At 40.1% G+C, this 21,850-nt stretch overlaps 1 protein-coding gene across 1 annotated transcript in view; it reads left to right on the top strand.

Annotated features, from left to right (window-relative positions):
- ANO4 (anoctamin 4) overlaps window positions 1-21,850 on the top strand; it is a 409,492-nt gene that overhangs the window by 174,636 nt on the left and 213,006 nt on the right. Inside the window, exons 3-4 of the mRNA XM_062201997.1 lie at window positions 3,217-3,353; window positions 6,647-6,805. Coding sequence (XP_062057981.1) covers window positions 3,217-3,353; window positions 6,647-6,805 — 296 coding nt within the window. The remainder of the gene's footprint in view (window positions 1-3,216; window positions 3,354-6,646; window positions 6,806-21,850) is intronic.

Below are 21,850 nucleotides of genomic sequence, written 5' to 3'. Positions count from 1 at the left end.
AGTTTTCTACTTAAAGAAACTATGTAAGTTTTCATCAAATTCAGAATATTGTACTTGGTTCCTAAAAATTACCCTGTAGTTAATGCTGATAACATCAAACCCAGTGGTGAAATATTGATGAAAAGTGTACATTTCCTGTGCCTGCAGAGAGTTTATGTTGTCTGTATTGTTCTAACTGACCAAACATTCAGCTGAGAGTTTTCTCATAGTTCAGCATTTTCAATCTCTCCAGAAACTATTGAGATGCCAACAGGTGACCATGATGCTTCATATCCCTTATTCTCTAAAATCATACTAATTTCCCTGAGTACTCAGGTGGCAGCAGCCCTATAATAACTTACAGGCAGTAATTCTGATGGGCCACAGTATGGAGAATGAGGGGCTTCTCTCCCTTTTCCAAGTTAGCTGTTCCCTGTAGAATCAAATACTTGGGATTTTAATGTAAAGTAGGATTTCTCATCCTTAGCACTGTTGATATTTGGGGCTGAATAACTTTCATAGGAGAGGTCCTGTGCACTGCATTGTAGGATGTTTAGCAGTGACTTTACTTACTAAATACCACAACATTGCCCCTTACCCCAGCAAAGACTATGGAAATGACCTCGAAAAATGTCAGATGCCTCCTGTGAGACAAAATAAGTCCCAGTTGAGAACCCACAAACAGAGCTTTGTTGAAAGAAATACTGGCAGGTGATAACCTGGTGATTTCTATCTTTGGCAGAAGCACAGATGTGAGTCTCATGGATGGATGCATACACATTCTTGCACTCCTTCCTAGTGTGAAGCAGTCATTGAGAAGTGAATTTCAGTGTCGTCTTTAGCTTCATTTCTTCTCTCATACTCCATCCTAAGCATTCCTCACAGCAACCTTTCCAACTTGTAATTGCCTTTTCTGCTTTCTGAATTGATAAGGCTGAAATGCTAACTGCAAGCCCCAGAATCTAGAATTGACATCCACCATTCCTTGTGGGTCTACAGTGTGTCAGCCAAAAGTTAATAGGTCCATGATCTCAGTTAATCTTGGCCACCATGGAAGAGTCATTTTCTACCCCTGCAGGAAACAGAAGCACAAATTCACATGGCTAAATAATAGCAAACATGTCTTCTGACTTGGTTAAAATGATATTTTACCCTATTGTTCAAATCCATCAATATCTACTTGAATGTAATCATTATCAGCTTGAAAGTTTACTCATTATCTACTTGAAATTTTGAAGTCTTGGCTTGTGCATACAAATCATGTTAAGAAAATATATGTGCAAAGTCCAGGGCCATGGAATGTCAGACAAAGAGGCTGCTTGACATCACTAAACTGACCACCTTAAGGTCATCATTCTGTCATTCAACAAATACGTATTAATGGCTTCCTCTGTACCATGGTCTCTGTACATCAGTTACAACAGAAAAGTATGCTGCCTTATGGAACTACATTCTAATATGTCAAATATCCAATAAACAAGTAAACAAATAAGATAGTGTGTGTTTAGTCCTGAGAAGGAAATAAACAGTTGAAGGATAAAATTAGTTGAGGGAAGCTTCCTTACATGAAGTGGGCAGGGATGTAGTCTGATTTTGACAGCTCCCCAAACACTGGGCAGGTTGCACTTCCACAGAAATATTAGTTCCTCCTTGAGCACTTGGCATGGTAACTAACTTAGTTTGTTGGAAAGATTGATAATTTTTTTTCTCTTTAGCCTATTGTCTAAAAACCTATAGCAAGTATGTTAATTCCCACTTGCAGCCGCCGCGCAGCAGCTCAATAGGTTAATCGGCGCCGGCACACCAGGTTCTAGTCCCGGTCTGGGTGCCGAATTTTGTCCAGGTTGCTCCTCTTCCAGGCCAGCTCTCTGCTGTGGCCCAGGAGTGCAGTGGAGGATGGCGTAAGTGATTGGGCCCTGCACCCGCATGGGAGACCATGAGAAGCACCTGGTTCCTTGCTTCGATCAGTGCGGTGCGCTGGCCATAGCGGCCACTAGAGGGTGAACCAATGGAAAAGGAAGACCTTTCTCTCTCTCTCTCTCACTGTCCACTCTGCCTGTCAAAAAAAAAAAAAAAATTCCCACTTGCTACTATAATAAGCTACTCCAAACTGAGTGACTTCAAACAATATAAATTAATTAATATTATATTAAGATAATATAAATTATATTATTGTCTAGAGTCAGAAATACTAAGATCAAGGTGTTACATTTCTTTCTTTATAACCAAAGAGACAAATGCCACGTCACTTTAATTCACCAAAACCATCACACAAGTTCTGTGCTTGGCACACAAGTGCACACATTTCTCAAATGATTTTGAAAGACAAAATAACAGTCTGTTATGTGTTTGACTAAGAAGAACGTAATCCCATATATGTTATTTTGTACAGCAGCTTCTGACAGGTTATACACACTGGGCCATTTTTAAAGCATAAGTGGAAAAGGCAAGCTGGAATGTTGGCCCATAATTTGAGTTGGTAGAGAAAGGGCCCTCACCTGGTGTTGTGCCTTTTTCCACACTGAGAATTGACTCTTTCCTGTGTACTGCAAGGCACTGAACATGATAGTTTGTACCTAGAACTCTGATATGCTGCATTTTACATGTTGACATGTTTATAACATCAACAATCTCATGGGAAAGCCCCTGAATGGGTCATTTTATTGTTTCAGCTCACTATTAGAGGAAGAAGGAAGGCAGACGTCGTAGCTTCATTTTTTGTGTTAGCCTTCCCCTGTTGCCCTTCAAGAGATAACTAAGGAAGGGAGGGGTAAAAAATCACAGTTCTTACGAAACCATGCAAGCAGCACATTTATAGGTTCACTTTAGCAAGCTGTATGGCACTTAGGTGATAAAAACAAAATCAGAAAGTAAAGGGCATCTCCAACCCAAAGAATGAATTCTTAGAACTCTTCAGTCCATAGTGCTAAACAACCATGGGAAGGAAAGCTAAACAAACACAGCTCCTATTATCATCAAAGACAAGTCACATGTATTTTATGGAGGTTCCTTACATTGCTTTACATTTTTCTTAATCTTGCCTAATGAATGCATTGTTTGATCAAACACGTTTTACATCTGACCTCCTTCTCTTTTAGAAAATAATATACCTGTTGCTCAAGGTGTTACTGAAAGACTGAGGAAATATGAAGCCAAAGGGAGAAAACGTCTCTTTGGGTGTTGCTTTCAAGCTCTCAGAATCGTAATCCATTTGTCATGTGTTTACTTTGATTCCAGTGGCCAAGGATGTCAATATTCTTTTTGATGAATTAGAAGCTGTCAATAGTCCTTGCAAAGATGACGATTCTCTCCTTCACCCTGGAAACCTGACCAGTACTTCAGATGACGCCAGCAGATTGGAAGCAGGGGGAGAGGTAAGACTGCATGATGTTGTAAAGGATAATCCTTGATCCAGGTGGAAACCCGTGATGCATGCTCTTATGGACTATTTGAAATCATGATCTCATTGAACTGTGGGCCTAAAGAAATTGTGGAGCAGTTTTCATTTTTGTTTCATGGGTTTTGTTGTTGCTTGTTGTATTCTAAATAAATTTTATTAGAAAAAAAACTTGAAGCTTTAAAATAAATTGTATGGTTGGCATAGAAATTCCACTTCTAAAAATACATCCTAAATTATAATCTTGAATAATTATGTAAAGTAATAAACACAAATATGTGATATTTGATAGTATTTTTAAACTTAAGAGGATATGACAGCTTATTGCAAACCTTTAAATTTTTCCTGGAGTTACTTTATATGTATTATATGTTACATAAAGAACTGGAGGAGAGGACCTGGTAGACTCCAATCATGGAGGAAGGATGAGAAAGTAAGGAAGCTGATGGCCTGATTTGTTCAGTTTGTGCTGGATGCCTGTGTTGAAATATTGCACCGTCCCCCATAATGGTACATAAGTATAACATGCTAATCAAACATTTTAAAAAAATAAATGGCAGATTTTTGTACCTTTGGTATCCCGTATGGGTGGGTCTAGCACATTTTGAGGATCCTAGATCTTCCAATGCTGAAAACAAACTTTCTTAAAACTAAAGAATTGTATTTATACAAACGAAGAGTCCTAAACCCACCAATCATTTAAAGTAATCTAAAATCTAGATTTTCTGGTCATTAACCATTCTTTACAAGAATGACTTCTTATAAATCTACCAGCACTTAGAATAGGGACATGAAATGTGTGTGTCTGAAGCCTCTCTGAGTTTCCATTTGCCTTTGTAACTGAAAACTTCATTGCAATTGTAAATAGACCCATCTGTTCATGTGTCATTTTGGAAAAACAAGTATTTTGTTTGGAGCATTCACTGTTGCACAACATTCTGTCTCTGTCTCCATGGAGTTTACTATTTCTTTAATACATGCACTGGATACAGGTGATAGGCACACAAAATCAGAATAGTTTATTGGGTACATACTCCTAATTTTTTTTTTCTAGAGCCAATTAACCATTGGAAGGATGATACCTTTGAGGCATCATTAGATACCAATTAACTGTTGAAATAATGATACCTTTGAAGGGTTGTTGCTTATTTCTAAGCTTCCCAGACTTCTCCCCACAGATACTATAAGCTACTATCCATGTTTTCTTTTTCAAGAAAAAAATTCATCCTGTCATCATCTCTTTGCACAGATTCTTTGATGCTGTAATGTGGCTTGATGAAGGGGCTTTGGCAGGGATCTCATTCAGCAACTAGACTCATTGCTGTAGGTGACAGAGGAGACATCTGAGAGGTTAGGGCTGTGCTGAAGGCAGCGCAGGTGTGCGCAGCACCAACTCTCACTCTCTGATGCCTTGGCTGAAGCCCTGTTTTTAAGGCAGGTATTGATGCGCTAAATCTGCAGAGTAGTTTTCTTGCTTGGCAAATAATAAAGTGTTTTTTCTGGTAGATTACTGAGTGCCACTTCAGGCAAGAAAAAAAAAAAAACATGAAGATTGATCTCTGATTGAAAACCGTTTATGCTAAGACATTGTGCGTGAGACCTTCCATTGATCTTCTGAGAATTTTCTTTTGGTTGAGGTTGCATGCATCATGCTTGTTCAACATGTGATTTCTAGCCATGACCTTGGAGGTCTGGCATGTTTGCCTTCCTCATACTACTGTTTGGAAAATAGTGTATTCTGTGCCTTGGAGAAGACATCGAGCTCCATTTCTACTTGGCTAGGATTACAGAAACCATTTTGAAATCTATTAGTCTGAGAAACCTGGCTCCAGCCTTTTCAGCCTTTACTTGATGGTCTCATCAGTAATGTCCATTATTACCACAAGCTTAAGGAGCCTGGATGAAAAGTAGGCCGGCACCGCAGCTCAATAGGTTAATCCTCCACTATGCGGTGCCGGCACACCGGGTTCTAGTCCCGGTTGGGGCACCAGATTCTGTCCCGGTTGCCCCTCTTCCAGGCCAGCTCTCTGCTGTGGCCCGGGAATGCAGTGGAGGATGGCCCAAGTGCTTGGGCCCTGCACCCCATGGGAGACCAGGAGAAGCACCTGGCTCCTGCCTTCAGATGAGCGCAGTGCGTCAGCCGCAGCAGCCATTGAAGGGTGAACCAACGGCAAAGGAAGACCTTTCTCTCTGTCTCTCTCTCTCTCACTGTCCACTCTGCCTGTCAAAAAAAAAAAAAAAAAGTAGCCCTCTCCTTTTGTTCTTCACTTTTTAAATATGAAATATTGGATTATTGCAAAATAATATATTCTATGTCAATTATGGAGCTTAATAGTAAACTGAACATTTTGAACCACCATTCAACTTATGAATTACAGTGATATTTTTCAAATTTTTCTGACAACCTAATTATAGGTTGCTAACTCTAATTTTTTAAAAAATATTTTATTTATTTGAAAGGCAGGGTAACAGAGGGAAAGTCAGAAGCAGAGAGAAAGATCTTTGATCATCTGATTTACTCCCCAGATGGCTGCTACAGCCAGGGCTGGAACAGGCCAAAGCCAGGAACTCCATTCTGATCTCCCCTGTGGGTGGCAGGGTCCCTTGCATCCTGAGCATCATCTGCTATTCTCCCAAGTATATTAGCAGGGAGCTGGATTGAAAGCAGAGCAAATGTTCTTTAAAAAATGGTATCATGTGGAATAAAGTCTTCTGTGATTTAGTTTTTTCTTTCAATGTTACTTTTAAGATTCATTCTTATAGTCAGTACAACTGTGGTTTATTGTTTTCATTGCTATATAATATTCCAGAGTGGTGCCAATTTTGTAATTTGTTTATTGCCTCTCCATGGGTATTTGAATTAATTTGCATTTTTAAAGATTTCTGCTGTTTTGAGCAGTTCTGCTATGAACAATCGTGTACATAGCTCCTCATTTTCTAATCTAGTCTCTATGGTTGTATGATATGCAAGTTTTCACTTTTATAAGATAATAGCAGTGTATTTCTAGAGTTAGCATATTTTTACTTTAATCCAAACAAGATGAGAATTATTAGTTGCTCCACATCCTTACTAACACTTATTATTTTGGGATGTTTTGCATTTTGCATTTTTTGACCCAATGCTTCGTCCAATTTTTATTTTCTTTTATGTTTTTCATTAATAACAATGATTTTAATGAAGCACCATGGAAAAATTAGTTTTCATTGTTCTTTCACATGACTCACCTGAAGCTGTTTTATGGTTGACTTAAACTTTCTCTTTGTGTGCAGGCAGTGCCAGAAAGAAACAAATCCAATGGACTTTACTTTAGAGATGGAAAAGGTCGAATTGACTACATTCTTGTGTACAGAAAATCCAACCCCCAGACTGAAAAGCGAGAAGTATTTGAAAGAAATATCAGAGCAGAAGGACTACAGATGGAAAAAGAGGTAAATAGATATAAATAAATAAATAGGTAAATATATATAAATATATATATGCATCTGTTTATATCAAGAATCAGTTTTTTAAAGTAAGTGGTTAGTCATTGTGTTAACTGAATGTTTGATCATAGGTTGACAATCTGTGGTGGTTGGGGTATGTTCTAGTAATTATTCTTGCTCAGCTCACCTCGGAGACCATGATACTGCCAAATGAGTTCATGAAAAGTCCAGTTAAATGGATTGTTTCAAGGTGTGAGCATTTACCTGACTTCCTACATCTGTTGCTTCTATGAACTGAAAAGTACTGTTAAATGGGTTAAAGACGACTTTGGGTGAAAGCCGATTACTCTCCTCTGGAGGCCCTTTTGCATTTCAGGAAACACAATGAGCTTTGGCACCCTTGCACACCAGAACAGGCGGTCTGGCTGATTTCACCAAAAACAACTGGAGTATACAAAATGATTCTGCTTTTAAGAGACACTCGGGTTGTTTTGGGCAGATTCTCAAGCTTGGAAGGAACCAGTGCAGTATTTTGCTCTGTACACTTTCTTCACCTTCTCTGCATGGGTAGTTTTAAGGAAGAACTAAGTAAGGAAGGTACAAAAGATCCAGCCAGGCCTGTGATAGTAATCCATAGTGGGATTACTGTGTATCCAGATACATTGTGTGCATGTTTAGAATTTGGCCCTATGAACTGAATTGCGTAACTTCTCAAATTTTCCCTAAGCACTATGCACAGCATTTGGAGTTTACCATGATCAACAAGAAGAAACTTTCGGCAATTACAAATGTTTGCTTCTGATTCTGTGCCTCAAGGCTGAGGAGGTAGATCTTTGAAGTGAGACATCCAGGTTTTTCTTGGGACACTGCAGGTTACAGTTCATGCAACTTATATTTTGCATTAAAATGTCAAATATTAGGGACATGTTATTACCACACTTGTGTTTAGCTTGGGGCACTTCAGATAACTGATATTGTTCCAGGTCTGTTAGTTTGACTTTAACTCTTAAACATGCAGAATACTGAAACAGCATTTTTTTCCTCCAATTCCTCAACAAGAAAGATAGTGAGATGAGGCCTTAAGGGAAATAGGTTCATATTCTCAGGAAAGTGGAACTAAGTTGCTCAAAAGTCTGTCTCAAAAATATGTTCCCCCAGAGCAATAAACAGATTTAAATATAATTTTTCCATCTTTGTAGGGTTCCAGAAAAGCTTTCCACCACCAGTGCATATCCTTGAGATATATCTATCTATCTATATATATATATAGATATAGATATAGATATAGATATCAGTCTTTATTTTTTTACCTTTTATTTAAGATATACAAACATGTCTTTCATATAAACAAATGTAGAGACATAGTGATTCTTCCTACCCCACCTTCCTTCCCACATGTGCTCCCACCCCCTCCTCCTATTCCCATTCTTATTTTTGCTAAGATCTATTGTCAATTAATTTTATACACATAAGATCAACCTACAGTAAGTAAAGACTTCAACAAATAGTATGCAGAAAAAAGTTATTCTTCAACAGTCAAAAAAGGACTGCTCAAATTCATCGCATCTCAAAGTGTCAATTTCACAGCTACAGATTACCTTTTAGGCACTCTGTTAGTTAGCACAGATCAGGGAGAACAGATGGTATTGTCTTTTGGGGGACTGGCTTATTTCACTAAGTATAATGGTTTCTCATTGCATCTATTTTGTTGCAAACACAGGATATCTTTTTTTTTAATACCACTGTGTAGTGTTCCATGGTGTACATGTACCATGATTTCTTTATCCAGTCTTCAGTCGACAGCCATCTGGGTTGATTCCATGTCTTAGCTATTGTTAATTGAGCTGCAATAAACATGGGGTTAACAAATAACTCTTTCATATGCTGATTTTATTTCCCTTGGGTAGATTCCCAGGAGTAGGATGGATGGGGCATATGTAGGTCTGTATTCATATTTCTGAGGTATCTCCATACTATCTCCATTGTGGCTTTACTAGTTTACATTCCCACCAACCGTGGATCAGGGTACATTTTTCCCCACATCCTTGTCAGCATTTGTTTTTTGTTGATTTCTGTATGAAAGCCATTCTAACTGGGGTGAGGTAACTTCATTGTAATTTTGATTTGCATTTCCCTGATGACTAGTGATCCTGAGCATTTTTCTATGTGTCTGTTGGCCACTTAGATTACTTCTTTTGAAAAAATGCCTGTTCAAGTCCTTTTCCCATTTATTAACTGGGTTGTTTGTTGTGTTGTTACTGCATTTCTTGAGCTTAATATATTCTGGATATTAATCCTTTATCAATTGCATAGTTTGCAAAAAATTTCTCTCATTCTGTCAGTTGCTTCTTCACTTTGTTGGGTGTTTCTTTTGCAGTGCAGAAGCTTCTCAATTTGATGAATTTCTATTTCTTAATTTTGGCTTTGATTGCCTGTGCCTATGGGATGTTTTCCAAGAGCTCTTTGCCTATACCAATGTCTTGCATGGTTTCCCCAGTGTTCTCTAATAATTAGATGGTATCAAGTCATAGATTTAGCCTTTGATCCATTTTGATAGGATTTTTTTGTGAGATGGAAGGTAAGGTTCTTGTTTCATATTTCTGTGGGTGGAGATCCAGTTTTCCTGGCACCATTTGTTGAAGAGACTGTCCTTGCTCCAGGTGTGGATTTTATTTCCTTTGTTCAAGAGAAGTTAGTTATAGATGTCTGGATTAAGTTACGGAATTTCTATTCTGTTCCATTGGTCTACCTATTTTCTATCCTTTCACTTTCAGCCTGCAGGTATCTTTGTTGGTGAGATGTGTTTCTTGTAGGCAGCAAATAGATGGGTCTTATTTTTTAATACATTCAGCCAGTCTATATCTTTTAACTAGAGAGTTGAGGCCATTTATATTCAGGGTACTAGTGATAAATAATGACTTGGCCCTGCCATTTTCCCATAAATATTCATATTGTTTGCTTTGGATTTCCTTTGTACTTTTACTGGGAGATTTTCTGCCTTCACATTCTTTCATAATGATGACTATCTCTGTGTTTCTGTGTGTAGCACATCCTTAAGCATCTTTTGTAAGGCTGGATGAGTGGCAACAAATTTAATTTCTGTTTGTTGTTGAAGGTCTTTATTTCACCTGCATTCATAAATTAGAGCTTTGCAGGTTACAGTATTCTGGGCTTTTTTTTTCCCTTAAGATTTGGATTATATCTCACCATTGCCTCCTAACCTATAGGATTTTTGATGAGAAGTCCACTGTGAGTCTAATTGGAGATCCTCTGAGAGTAATCTGTCATTTCTCTCATGTGCATTTTAGAATCTTTTTCTTTCTGTTTTCCTGTTGAAAGTTTGACTACAGTGTGTCATGGTTAAGATCTTTTCTGGTGTTTATTAGGGGTTCTATGTGCTTTTTGTACTTAGATGTCCCTTTCTTTCTCCAAATTGGAAAATTTTCTGTAATTATTTCAATAAGTAGGCCTTCTAATACATTCTCTTTCCACACCTTCAGGAACTCCTAAGACCTGTATATTGGGTAAAGTATCCCATAAATCTCCAATACTGTTTTTATTTTTCTCTAATTTCTTCTGTTTTGGTCTGACTATAAAATTTTCAGAGATTTTTCATCTAACTTAAATATTCTTTCTTCTGCCTCACCAAGTCAGTTGTTAAGGCTTTCTATCACATTTTTTATTTTATCTGTTATTTTTATTTGATGTATTGAATTCTTCATTTCTTATATTTCTTTTTTATTTCTCTTTTATATTAGTAGGAAAAATTTTCATTTATGTTAGGTATGGGTTTCTTTAATTCATGAATTTGAATAATCCTATGATTGAGTTTTTGAATTCCATTTCTGACATTTCATCAGTCTCTCCTATTTCAAATTCTAGTATTGAAGCGTTGTGTTCCTTTGGGGGAATCAGGTTGTCTTACTTATTCTTATGTCTTAAATTTCTGCATTTATTTTTATCATTTGTGGAGATACTTGTTGCGTTTTTTTCCCCCTCTGATGACTTTTATCTTTGGACTATGCCTCTGTGGCTTTGTGGAATGTCTGCTGTTTCAGTGAATACTCAGTAGTGTGCTGGGTGTGGCCAGGAAGCTCTGTTCAGTGCTCCAGGATGAGGGGAGTGTCCAAGGTGATACCCATGTTGGGTGTAGAAATTTCTTTCTTTTTTAATCACAGTAGAGGTTTAATATGCTATGTTGGCATAATCTCACCCTTTCCACCTCTTCTCCAAGGTGACCAATGACCATGAACTGGCCTCAGTGGGCACAATATCCATCCACGCTGCCACCAGGACTACACAAAGATCCATGCTGTCCTCAGTGTGAGTGTGGATCCTGCAGCAGTGACCCACCCCAGGCAATTAGGGAGCCTAGAGTGTGTGGATCTGCCCACAGTGACTTCCCAGAGACCCAGCTACACCCTGAACCCTCCCGTGCAGCCACAGTGTTTCCACAGTTGCAGCACACAAGTCTCTTACAGTCTCTGGGCGCCAAGAATCCACTCTGCCCTGCCAGTCCACCCATCCACAGAGAGGAAGAGATGCTTGCATAGCCAGCTGCCTGTGTACTCTGCCCTGGTAGCCTAAGCTCCACAACCTGCGATGTGCTGGGAGGCTGGGATCACCCCACAGTCATATATGGGTACCCAGCCCCCTGTCAATCCTCCCAGCCAGACTCGGGCATCTCCTCTTGGCTGGTTGCTGGGCATACAGACACAAGCTGGAGTAGCTGTTATATATGTCCAAAATGGTGCCAGCCCTCTCTCAGCAAGTTGTAGGGTGCTGTGGTTGAGGAGAAATAAATGTGCCCCCTTTTTTCCTGTGGGTTGGCAGATACACTGTCCCCACAGGTCTCTAGGCCTGACTCACTCCAGGCTCTCCTGACTTTACCACAAGTGGCTTGATCTGCTGTGGTCTGGTATACTTCACTCTCCAAAGCTGGTGCTGAGGCTCTCAGCTGCTGGGATCCTGTGTTGTGTCTGTGCTCTTGCTGCACATTCACACACTCTACATAGATCCACAGCATCCCTCTAACTTCCGTGGAGTTTCCACTGCAGTTTTCTCCCTAACTCTTCCCTGAGATTGCGCTCTCTCCACATTTTTTTTTAAAGCTCTCTTCCCCTAGACTAGAACAGTAAGCTCCCTCCATATTCCACCATCTTGGAATCTCCTATATTGGTTTTTAAATACTTATTGAGACATTTGTCTTCCCTCTTTCTTAACACCAACAACACATCAATATTTTATCCCTAAAATCATTTTTATTTGGTTTTACTCCTAAGGGAACGGATTTTTATATGAAGAAATAAAAGATAGGGTTTTCCATGTAATTGGAACTAATATAGCTCTTCCTTTAATCCACTGTGACTTGTGTCAAAATTTTGATTCCTATCAAAACTAGGTAGCTCTGTTCAATCTTAAAAAATTCATAGTTTAAGTTCCATGACTGTATAGGTCTTATCTTATATAAGTCTTTTCAATGTCATCACATGACTTCTCCAAAAACCTGGTAATTGTTGAAATAATGCATATTGCTAAACAGATGACAAGTCTATTGTGTTTGCTAAAGCATAATCTACATTATGATGTTTGGTACAATAATTCTAGTAGGTAGCTGAGGAAGAGTTTGCTGTCTGTTTTACAGCTGTGCTGCACAGGGAGGCATCAACCATGGTATAATGCTGGACTGCTTGTTCAATTTTGCTTGTATGCACAAAAAAGTTTTGTTATTTTTAACAGTTTTAATAGCTAAGTATTTGTATTGGTAAAAATAGCAGTTGGGAAAAAGGTGATGTCATCATATGTTGAAAGCTGCTAAAAACTTATCTAAGTATATCGTACCCACCATTTCCCAAAAATTCTTCTTTGGGCAGCAGCTTCTTTATTCTCCCTTTTCCCTCCTGTCCTCTTCCAAGCGCTCTTTCTGTTCCTGGACCCTGATTCTCCAGCAGCCTGTCACATTACCTGGTTCTGGTCTTGCCCTGCTGCCAGCTGCTTTGCATGGTGGCTCAGTGTGCCTGTAACTCAGCCTTGCAACTGTGCTACATGTTCTTTTGGCCTCAGCCAGCTAAGCAAAAAGACTCTGGGACCTTTGCCTTAGGAGACAAAATAATTTAAAAAAAAAATCCCTTCGTGGAACAAGAAGCAAATTGGTAGCTATGTTGTATTATCATATTTAAAAGCACTGAAAACCCCTTTATGTGAATCAAATTTTTATTCGCAGCTACAGCAGAAACAGCCATTTGAACAGTTATTTCAGCTTCCAGAAGTTACTAACACTTTTTATAGGACATAGAACAAAGACTTAGTTGAAGGTGGAAGAGAAAAAAAGCAAATCCCAGGGAGCTTACTGTGAATCCATGTACATCTGAAATGACTGACACTAAGTACATTGCGTGAGTGATTAGTGTCTTACTTGTTAGCTACATGTCCTGATGTCCACCAGTTATGGAAATTACATTTCACAGGTATTGGTTTATTTATCCAAATGGATAAAGACAGGTTCTATAGTTCAGTTTAATGTAAGGGAGACCTTACCTCTTAATATTGAATTTCAAGAAGTACAGTAAGGATAATCTGTAATTTATGAAGAAGCGAGGATGTAGTCAAATTTACTCTTTCATAAAACCTTTACCCCAGTCAACAGATAAGTGCTTACTTTTGCAGCCTGGGTCTATGATAGGCTGTAGCTCAGCTTTCATAGTAGCCCAGGCAAGGCAATCCACAGCTGAGTTCCATTATAAAGTACCATTAAGTCCAAGTGTTTGGCATCTTATTATTTATTTAAAGTGATTCCTTTATTGGAGGTAGGCTCGTATTAATTCACATTTTCTGTGTTTTATTTCTTTTTTAAATTTTAACTCTGTGTCCCTTATTGATCTTTTCATACCCATTTTGAAGTCATTATTATCAAGAAGATGTTTATGTCCTCCTTTGTATAACTAGTCAAATCATGGGTGGCTTTTGAATTCTTTGTGATGTATGAATGGAAATTGTATTAATGGAGTAGACTTCCTATAGAATTACATGGAACATGGAAGAAGACCCCTATTATTGCAGTCATTTCAAAATAACTATAATTAAATCATACCATCTTGATAGTTAATTCACTCAAAAGATATTTATTGTACACTCACTCTATGCTATGCACTGGTTTAAACACTAGGAACTCAGTGAGAAATAACACAGACAAAAATCTCTGCCTTATTGAAACTTCAGCACAAAATAATTAATTAAATTATTTAAAATATCATTAAGCACTAAGGAGGAAAGGAGAAAGCTGGAAATGTTGAGAGGGTCTTGAAATTTGGCAAAGATAAATCTGTCTTCCAGAGGAAGAGAATGGCAAGTATGAAGGCCCTGAGGCAGGAGCATGCCTGGTGCGCTAGTGGAACAGTGGAAAGGATAGTATGACTGCAGTCAGGTGGGCAGTATGGAGAATGATAAATTACACCAGCCAGACAGTAGAAGTAAAATCACATTGGGTCTTAATAGTTGCTTGGAAATTTTACATGGAAAGCCATTGGAGAATTTAAAAGCTTTTAACTTTATTAGAGATTCAGGGATGGGTGGGGAGACTCCCATCTGCTGGTCCCTTTCCAAATGCTTGCAATGGATGGGGCTGGGCCAAGCTGAAACCAGGAGCCAGGAATTCAATCCAAGTCTCCCACATGGTGGCAGGGAATCAACTACTTGAGCCATCACTGGTGTCCATTGGAGAGTTTTGAGGAGAGTGTGACAAGATCTGGTTTCTTTCTTCAGTTGTCTGGTAAGATTAGACTGATGTGCAGGGGGGTGAAGGGGAGAAGCAGAAAGACTGATTAGAAGACTTTGTAAATAAGAATTCAGGAAAGAGTTGTGGCTTGGTCAAGCACATAACAGAGAAGATATTGAAAAATATAAAAAGTTGGGCTGGCGTTGTGGCTTAGGTTTAAGCCATTGGCTGTGATCCCAACATCCCATGTGGGTACCAATTCATGTTCCGGTAGCTCCACTTCAATCTACCTGCCTGCTAATGGCAAAGAAGTGGGAAATGGCCCAAATGCTTGGGCCCCTTTCACTCATGTGGGAGGCCCAAATGAAGCTGTTGGTTTCTGGCTTTGGCTTGTCCTAGCCCTGACATTTTTGGCCATTGTGGGAGTGAACCAGTGGATGGAAAATCTCTGTGTCTGTCCGTCCCTCTCTGTAACTCTGTCTTACAAATAGATAAATAAATCTGAAAAAAGACAAAGGTAAAACATAGAGCTGATGAGAGTTGCAGACAGATCAAATGAACAGTGTTGAAGAGACACTAGCTATTCATTTGCCACATGCCATTTCCTTATTTGAAAGGAGCTGCTATTTACTGGGATGTGGAGAAGAGTGAGTCTCAGTGTAGCTTTATTAAATTTGAGGTATCTAAAAAGAGATATTGCATATAGAAGGATGGAAGAGTCAAGATTTGGAGAGAGATCTGGGCTTGAGATTTATTTGGATGCAATTTCCAAAAGAATGGCTACAAATAGAAATGAGAAGGGGTCCAATTATTGAATTGTGGGACACATTAGTATAACCAATTTGGAGGAAATAGAGGTGACAGCAGAAGTGAGTAAGGCGCCACTAAGGAACTAAAATGAAAATGTAGAGGATCTGGTGCCTGGAAGAAGGTATTTCACAAGGGAGGGAGTGATCTGTCAAATGCTGCTGTTGGGAGCAAGATCAAGACCCAAATGTTAATCATTGAGTTTAGCAATATATAGGGTTTGGGTGATCTGGGCAAGGGAAAGTTCAGTGGGGGGATGGAAATGTAAGTATGATTAAAGTGTTCCAGAAAGAATTGGAGGATTGTTAGGAAACTGGCACAATTTTAGCCAGGTGGCTGCATGGCCCAGCTACCTGAGCCAGGCTCCATCCCCATCCTAATGGGATTCGCTGCTCCTGCTTCCCTGCCCGCCTCGGGCGAAGTTTTAAAAGGGCCTGTTCCTGAACATGTGCTCTCTTGGCCGTTCTCTCCTGTGCTCTCTTGGTTCTTCTCTCTTGGTCCTTCTCTCCTGCGCTCTCTTGGTTGCTCTCTCTAGCCTCCTCCTCTGGTCTCTTGGCTCTCTCTCTCAGCTCCTCTCATCTCTCTTCTCTCCTTGCAGCTCCTCTCCTCTCTGTTTCTCTCTTATACTCTGTTTCTCTCTCTTTCCCTTTGCCGCCCCTTCACTCCGGTCTGTTGGGTGTTCCCCAATTAACCCTTTCCCTTACTCCGGTGTTCGGTGTGTTTTGTGACAGCTAACATTAATATATAACATTGGTGCCGTGACTCAGATAGCCTCACATTGGGAATCCAGCGTCCCCCAGTGCTCTGGGATCCTGGATTTCTGTCAGTTGCAAAACACACCCCCGGAACTCCTTCCACGCCACCAAACGCTCTACGATCTCCATCCACACATCGGCCTTACAAATTCTGAGGTAAGACGCGGAACGAAAATTCCTCACGGTGACTGCTATTTGAGTGGTGGTCCACTGTCGTATACTCACCTGACTCTCATAAAGGTCGTAGCACTGGACTTTAGCCACCACTCCTACTTCTCCTACTTAAGGCCTTTGGCCTCTACGGACACTGTGTCCGGGCAACAGTGGGTGCAAGTGACAACTCCATCTGTTCCTCTTTTTACAGGCTAGGCCCTGGGCTCCAGTGGGCGCTTGGGTGACAACCCCGCCTTCTGTTCCCATATTCTCTCATTAGTCAGATAACTGGGATGCAAGGACACTTGCAATCCATGGATCTGACTCCACAGGTCACAATAGGAACTTTTCTCTAACCGCCTTCCGTCTGATGGTCCCTCTCAAATGGGCCCCAGCCCTCAAACAGCGACACCTAATCTTTCTCTGTAACCAGGTGTTGCCCAAGTATGACCTTGACGGTCAACTGGGATGGCCCCTCACAGTACCTTTGACCCTGATATCATTCATGACCTTTATCACTTCCGTGAGCATTTGGGAAAATGGAAGGAGATTCCATACATTCAAGCCTTTTCCTATCTTCGAACTAAACCTTCCCTGTGTACTTCTTGCTCTTCCGCTCAGGTCCTTCTGGTCTCCAAGACTCCCACTAGGGGTCAGAGGCCTGGACAGAAAACCTCGTTTTCTACCTCTAACCTTGGTACCGCCAATACCACAGCCTCCTTTGATCCTGCAGATGAATCTCCCCCTTATTGCTCCAATCTACAGGCACCAGCTCAGCCACCTCCTGAGGCCTCGTCAGCTGAAGTTCTGGCGCCATTATCTCCCACGTGGCAGCCATGGAATCCACCTGGCTGCGTGGTCACCTCCCCCTCCTGCCGAATTCCAGGGGGCGGTGTCAACCTCTTCTGTCCTATCTCAAGCCCCTTGCTCATCTATTCTTCAAAAGCATCCTCTGCCCTTGTGTACCCTAGCTTCTACCCCCTCTCTCACTGTATCTCCCCCTCCCACCTAGGAATTCGGACTTTATCTTAGAACCAGTCCTGGCCCAAAGTCTACTATTTCTGTCTTACTGGTTTGGGAATGGCGGTCTCCATGGTCTCCAACTGGTCTTTTGTCCCTCTCTTGTCCAGGTCTTACCATAAGAATAGCAAGGGAATGGTAGACCCATCCTTTTGGGCTCCCTGCTTATTGAGAAAAAAAAAAAATTAGGTATCCCACCCTTCTGGTGGCTCTTTGTTTTATCATGAGCAAGACAGATAGGAAAATTGGGTTTCCTGCATGGACCTGGCCCACTGTAACTAATTTTTCTTTGAATCTAGGAAGATCACTGCCTTTAAAAATATTGCTTTGTAACTTGCTGAACTTATTTTGCAATTTATTTTAACAGGTTTCCGGGTAATCAGTACTCAATGAAACAGCAATGGGTAATTAGTACTTGTCTTAGATGAATGCAATTTTAATTTTAATTAAATTCAGATAGAAATATATCAGCATCCTAAGTTATTTAGGTGTAACTGCTAATTTAAATTGGGTAAAGGCAAATGAAGTAAATACATCTAAATGTAAACTTTTGTATACTTGACATGTTATATTCTATAAAAAAACTATTTCAGTTAGTTTATAAACTGTCTATAAAAATAGTTCAACATTGCTTGGAATAACGCAGGCTGAAATTTGTGTTACCTTATTTAAAAATGTTATCTTAGGCCGGCGCCGCGGCTCACTAGGCTAATCCTCCGCCTTGCGGCACCGGCACACTGGGTTCTAGTCCCGGTCGGGGCACCGATCCTCCAGGCCCCTCTTCCAGGCCAGCTCTCTGCTGTGGCCAGGGAGTGCAGTGGAGGATGGCCCAAGTGCTTGGGCCCTGCACCCCAGGGGAGACCAGGATAAGCACCTGGCTCCTGCCATCGGATCAGCGCGGTGCGCCGGCCGCAGCGCGCCTACCGCGGCGGCCATTGGAGGGTGAACCAACGGCAAAAGGAAGACCTTTCTCTCTGTCTCTCTCTCACTGTCCACTCTGCCTGTCAAAAATTTAAAAAAAAATGTTATTTTAATCTGAAGATTTTTAACAGGTTATTTCAAAATGTAAATCAAGAACATTGGCAGATGGAAAACACAACAAGTATACTCATCTATTCCTCTTTACTATTAAATTAAAATCTGATTCTCTGTTAAAGCAATGAGTTAAAGTAATATATTATGTTCTCTTGATGTCTCTGTTAAATTCTAATTGTTTAAAAACAACTGAGTTTTTATTAAGAGCTATGGGTTATTTAAATATGTGCTTATTTTCAAATATTTAAATAATCACCTTGTAACTGATCAAATTTGGTCTATATTATGTCATAATATTAAGGAAACCTATTTCAACCAGACATTAAGGATTTTGAGCCTTCTTGGCATTCTTGACAGGCATTCAAAAATAAAAGTTTCAAAGAATTTGGACTCTGAAATTTCCAGTAAATTTTGGACTTTGGTTTTTCCAGTTCAGGCCCAACTGAAAAAATCGAAGGATATATGTCTCTCATCTTGTAGAGACACCAGCTAATCAGGCTATTTGGACTATATTAGTACTGTCAAGATGTGAAGTGGTGCTGAATTTTAAGTTTCTATAATATAAAAAAATCTAATGATAATATGAAATGCTATTGGTAGAAATGTCTGAGAATTAAAAGGTCTAATGATCTTGTGTTACTAGACATGATGGTCCTCTTAATGAGAAATCCCAAGAGGCCTAAAGAGTTAAATGCTTTGTAAAATCCTACAGGTGCTTTCAAAAATACTGTGTGCAGTAAGTAAATGCCTCTTGTTGGTTAATGAGTTTATAATTTTAAACGTGGCAACTGTCTTTTGTCATCCATAGTTTTATATATCAAGATTTGTTGCTCATAAAACTAAAGCATTGCAGGTTCTGTGTTTAGCTGTCCTCCTATAGGTCCTGATGGAATTTTTCCAGCCACTTCTATTGTATTCAATACTTTGGGACGGCTCTGTAAACTGAAGCCAATAATGTATTAAAGGTACCAACTGAGAGAAAGTATGGTTAACTGAGGTTACTAAAAACAAAAAGTAATTCAAATCAATTGGTACTTTACAAACAGGAGTTAGATTTTTTTTAAAAGCTATTAAAACTGCTATATTAGTCTATGATGTTATGTTATATGTGTATACATATTGTATGTCTACATGGGAAAATTTATTAAGAGTTTTATTTTAATTGACTTATAGATAAAAGATTGCCCATAAATTTAAACAGCTAAAATTAATCAAAGATACATTTTGATTCGTGTGACCTGAATCTGTGTATAATATGTTTTAAACTTGTTGGTAGAAAGAAACTAAAAACATTCTATATGCTTGTGCTTAAATTTGCTGGTTAAACAAGCTACACCATGTTAGACACTTAAGAGATGTTTCCAAATACATGCATTCTTAAAATTTATGGAAGGCATTGGACCTTCTGGTAAATGTTTTCTTAAGTTGTTTGCTAAGTTTTCATTTGATATTGCTATTGTCAGTAAGCAATCTGGGACTGGCACCCCCATTTCTCTAGTATAAGCCCGACTTGTTCTCTCATTTCTCTATTCTCTTTGAGGTAGGAAACTAATTCTATTATGAAGGAATCTCCAAGATGCAACATTTGATTTTTAGTTCTTATAAAAGGGATGGCTAACATTTTCTGTAATAATGGTATAGCCAAAATGAAAGCTTAAATTATAATTTCATAGCTAGATTTACTTCGCCATCAGCAAAGTAAACAGGAAAGACCTCCCTTTCAGACCAAAGGAAAAGTAAGTTTGAAAATAAGGACATAGCTTTCCTCATGGGCATTGTCTACCTTAGAAAAACTACTACAGAACATGCCTGTAACTATCGGCTTCTAGTTTAGGCCACAAAGATTCGAGGTGGGACTTGAGCACCCCTTGACTTGCATCCTGTGGTCTGCTTTAACAAAAACCAAGAGGAAGAAAAAGCTAGGCATCAGAAGCTGTGTAGAGATGGGTGGCAGGCCTATTAATGGCTGTTCTGTACAGTAATCTGCCCTCAAGGAGACCCAACAGGCCAGTCTACTGCAGTGGCTTTCAAGGTGTTAAGCCTGGGCGTCAGCAGAAGTCAGCTTGTGAAGAGCCCTGACAGCTCTGCCAAGAGTTGGATCCCTGGAAATGGACCTACCCTGGAGTTGAAGGATGCCCAGGCCAGAGCCACAGATCTTATTGGCTCTAAGCTGAAAAGCCCTTCACTCAGCCCAGCTTCCAAAGTGACCACTGCAGCTGAGGGGATGGCCAAGTAGGGTCAGCAACATTGCAGGCAGAACTGTAAATTTCCTGTTAGAGTTGCCACCTGCCTTTACCTGGCCAGTTCTCCTCCCAGACCAGCTAGGTAATGGAAGTCAACAGGGTGCCTTCCCTAAGGAGGTTCCCACCTCCCTTAGGATGTACCCTATGAAGAGATAGATAGGTCTGGGCCTCTTAACTTACAAGGCCTAAAGCCCACCAGATTATTATCAAGCCCCTTCCATCAGGTTCTATTTGCCTCTCAATCAGAAAACTTATTTGTAGCTTAGACAGCACCTTTCTTAGCTCCTCTAATAATGATTCTGTCCTTTGTTCTAGACCCTGTCTAGCACACTTGGGCCTCATTCCTTTGTAATCATAACCTCTACTGTACCACCCCAACCTGTGTGTACTGATGGTCCTCTCCCTCACTTAATGTTGTATGATTATTCAGAGTTTCTCTACAGACAAAAGATGAGTGGCTTTTAAAGAATGGTAAATATAAGTATTTCTTTCAAGGAGCTTTATTATAAGGAAAGGACAGAAATGATGTTTTTTTTTTTTTTTTGAAAGGCAGAGTTGGAGAAAGTGAGCGAGAGAGAGAGAGAGATCTTCTGTATTCTGGTTCACTCCACAAATGGCTGCCATGGCCAGGGTTGGACCAGTCTGAAGCCAGGAGCTTCATCTGAGTTCATCTGAGTTCAGGGGTCGAAGCACTTGGGCTATCCTCTGCTACTTCCCCAGGTGCATTAGCAGGGAGCTGGATTGGAATTGGAGCAGCCTGGGCTTGAACCAGTGCCTGTATGGAGTGCCACTAGTGCTGCAGGCTGGGGCTTTAACCTTTTGAGCCACAGTACTGGCCCTGAGAAATTATCTCTTAACTAGAGAAAAAAAGGATCAAAAAAGAGGTCCTTTTATTTAAGAAGGAGAAATAGCTTCCTGTTTTCATGCTAATAGATATGATCCCTTTGAAAGTGGAAGTTGATGTTGGGAAAGGAGAGAAGACTTTGGAACAGTGTCCTCGAAGCAGAAAAAGAATGACCACAAGTTCCTCTCCTTGCAGGGATCCATCCACCTTCACCTATGCCTATAGATGCTGCCTCCCCCTAGCACTAAGGATACATCTAGCTGAGTGCACATAATCCAATTCCTTCAGTTGTATTCACATACATTGCCTCCCAGAGAGGTAAGCTTTAAAAACTGAAATAACAGGGCTATTGTGTCATAGGGGTTGAGCCATCTTCTGCAATGCCAGCATCCCAGGTGGGCACTAGTTCCATTCCCTGCTGCTACACTTCTGATCCAGCTCCCTGCGAATGCACCTGGGAAAACAGCAGGGGATGCCCCA

The sequence above is a fragment of the Lepus europaeus genome, chromosome 10 (genome assembly GCF_033115175.1).
Source record: "Lepus europaeus isolate LE1 chromosome 10, mLepTim1.pri, whole genome shotgun sequence".
Lineage (NCBI taxonomy): Eukaryota > Metazoa > Chordata > Mammalia > Lagomorpha > Leporidae > Lepus > Lepus europaeus.
This window is presented reverse-complemented; position numbering and strand designations above follow the sequence as displayed.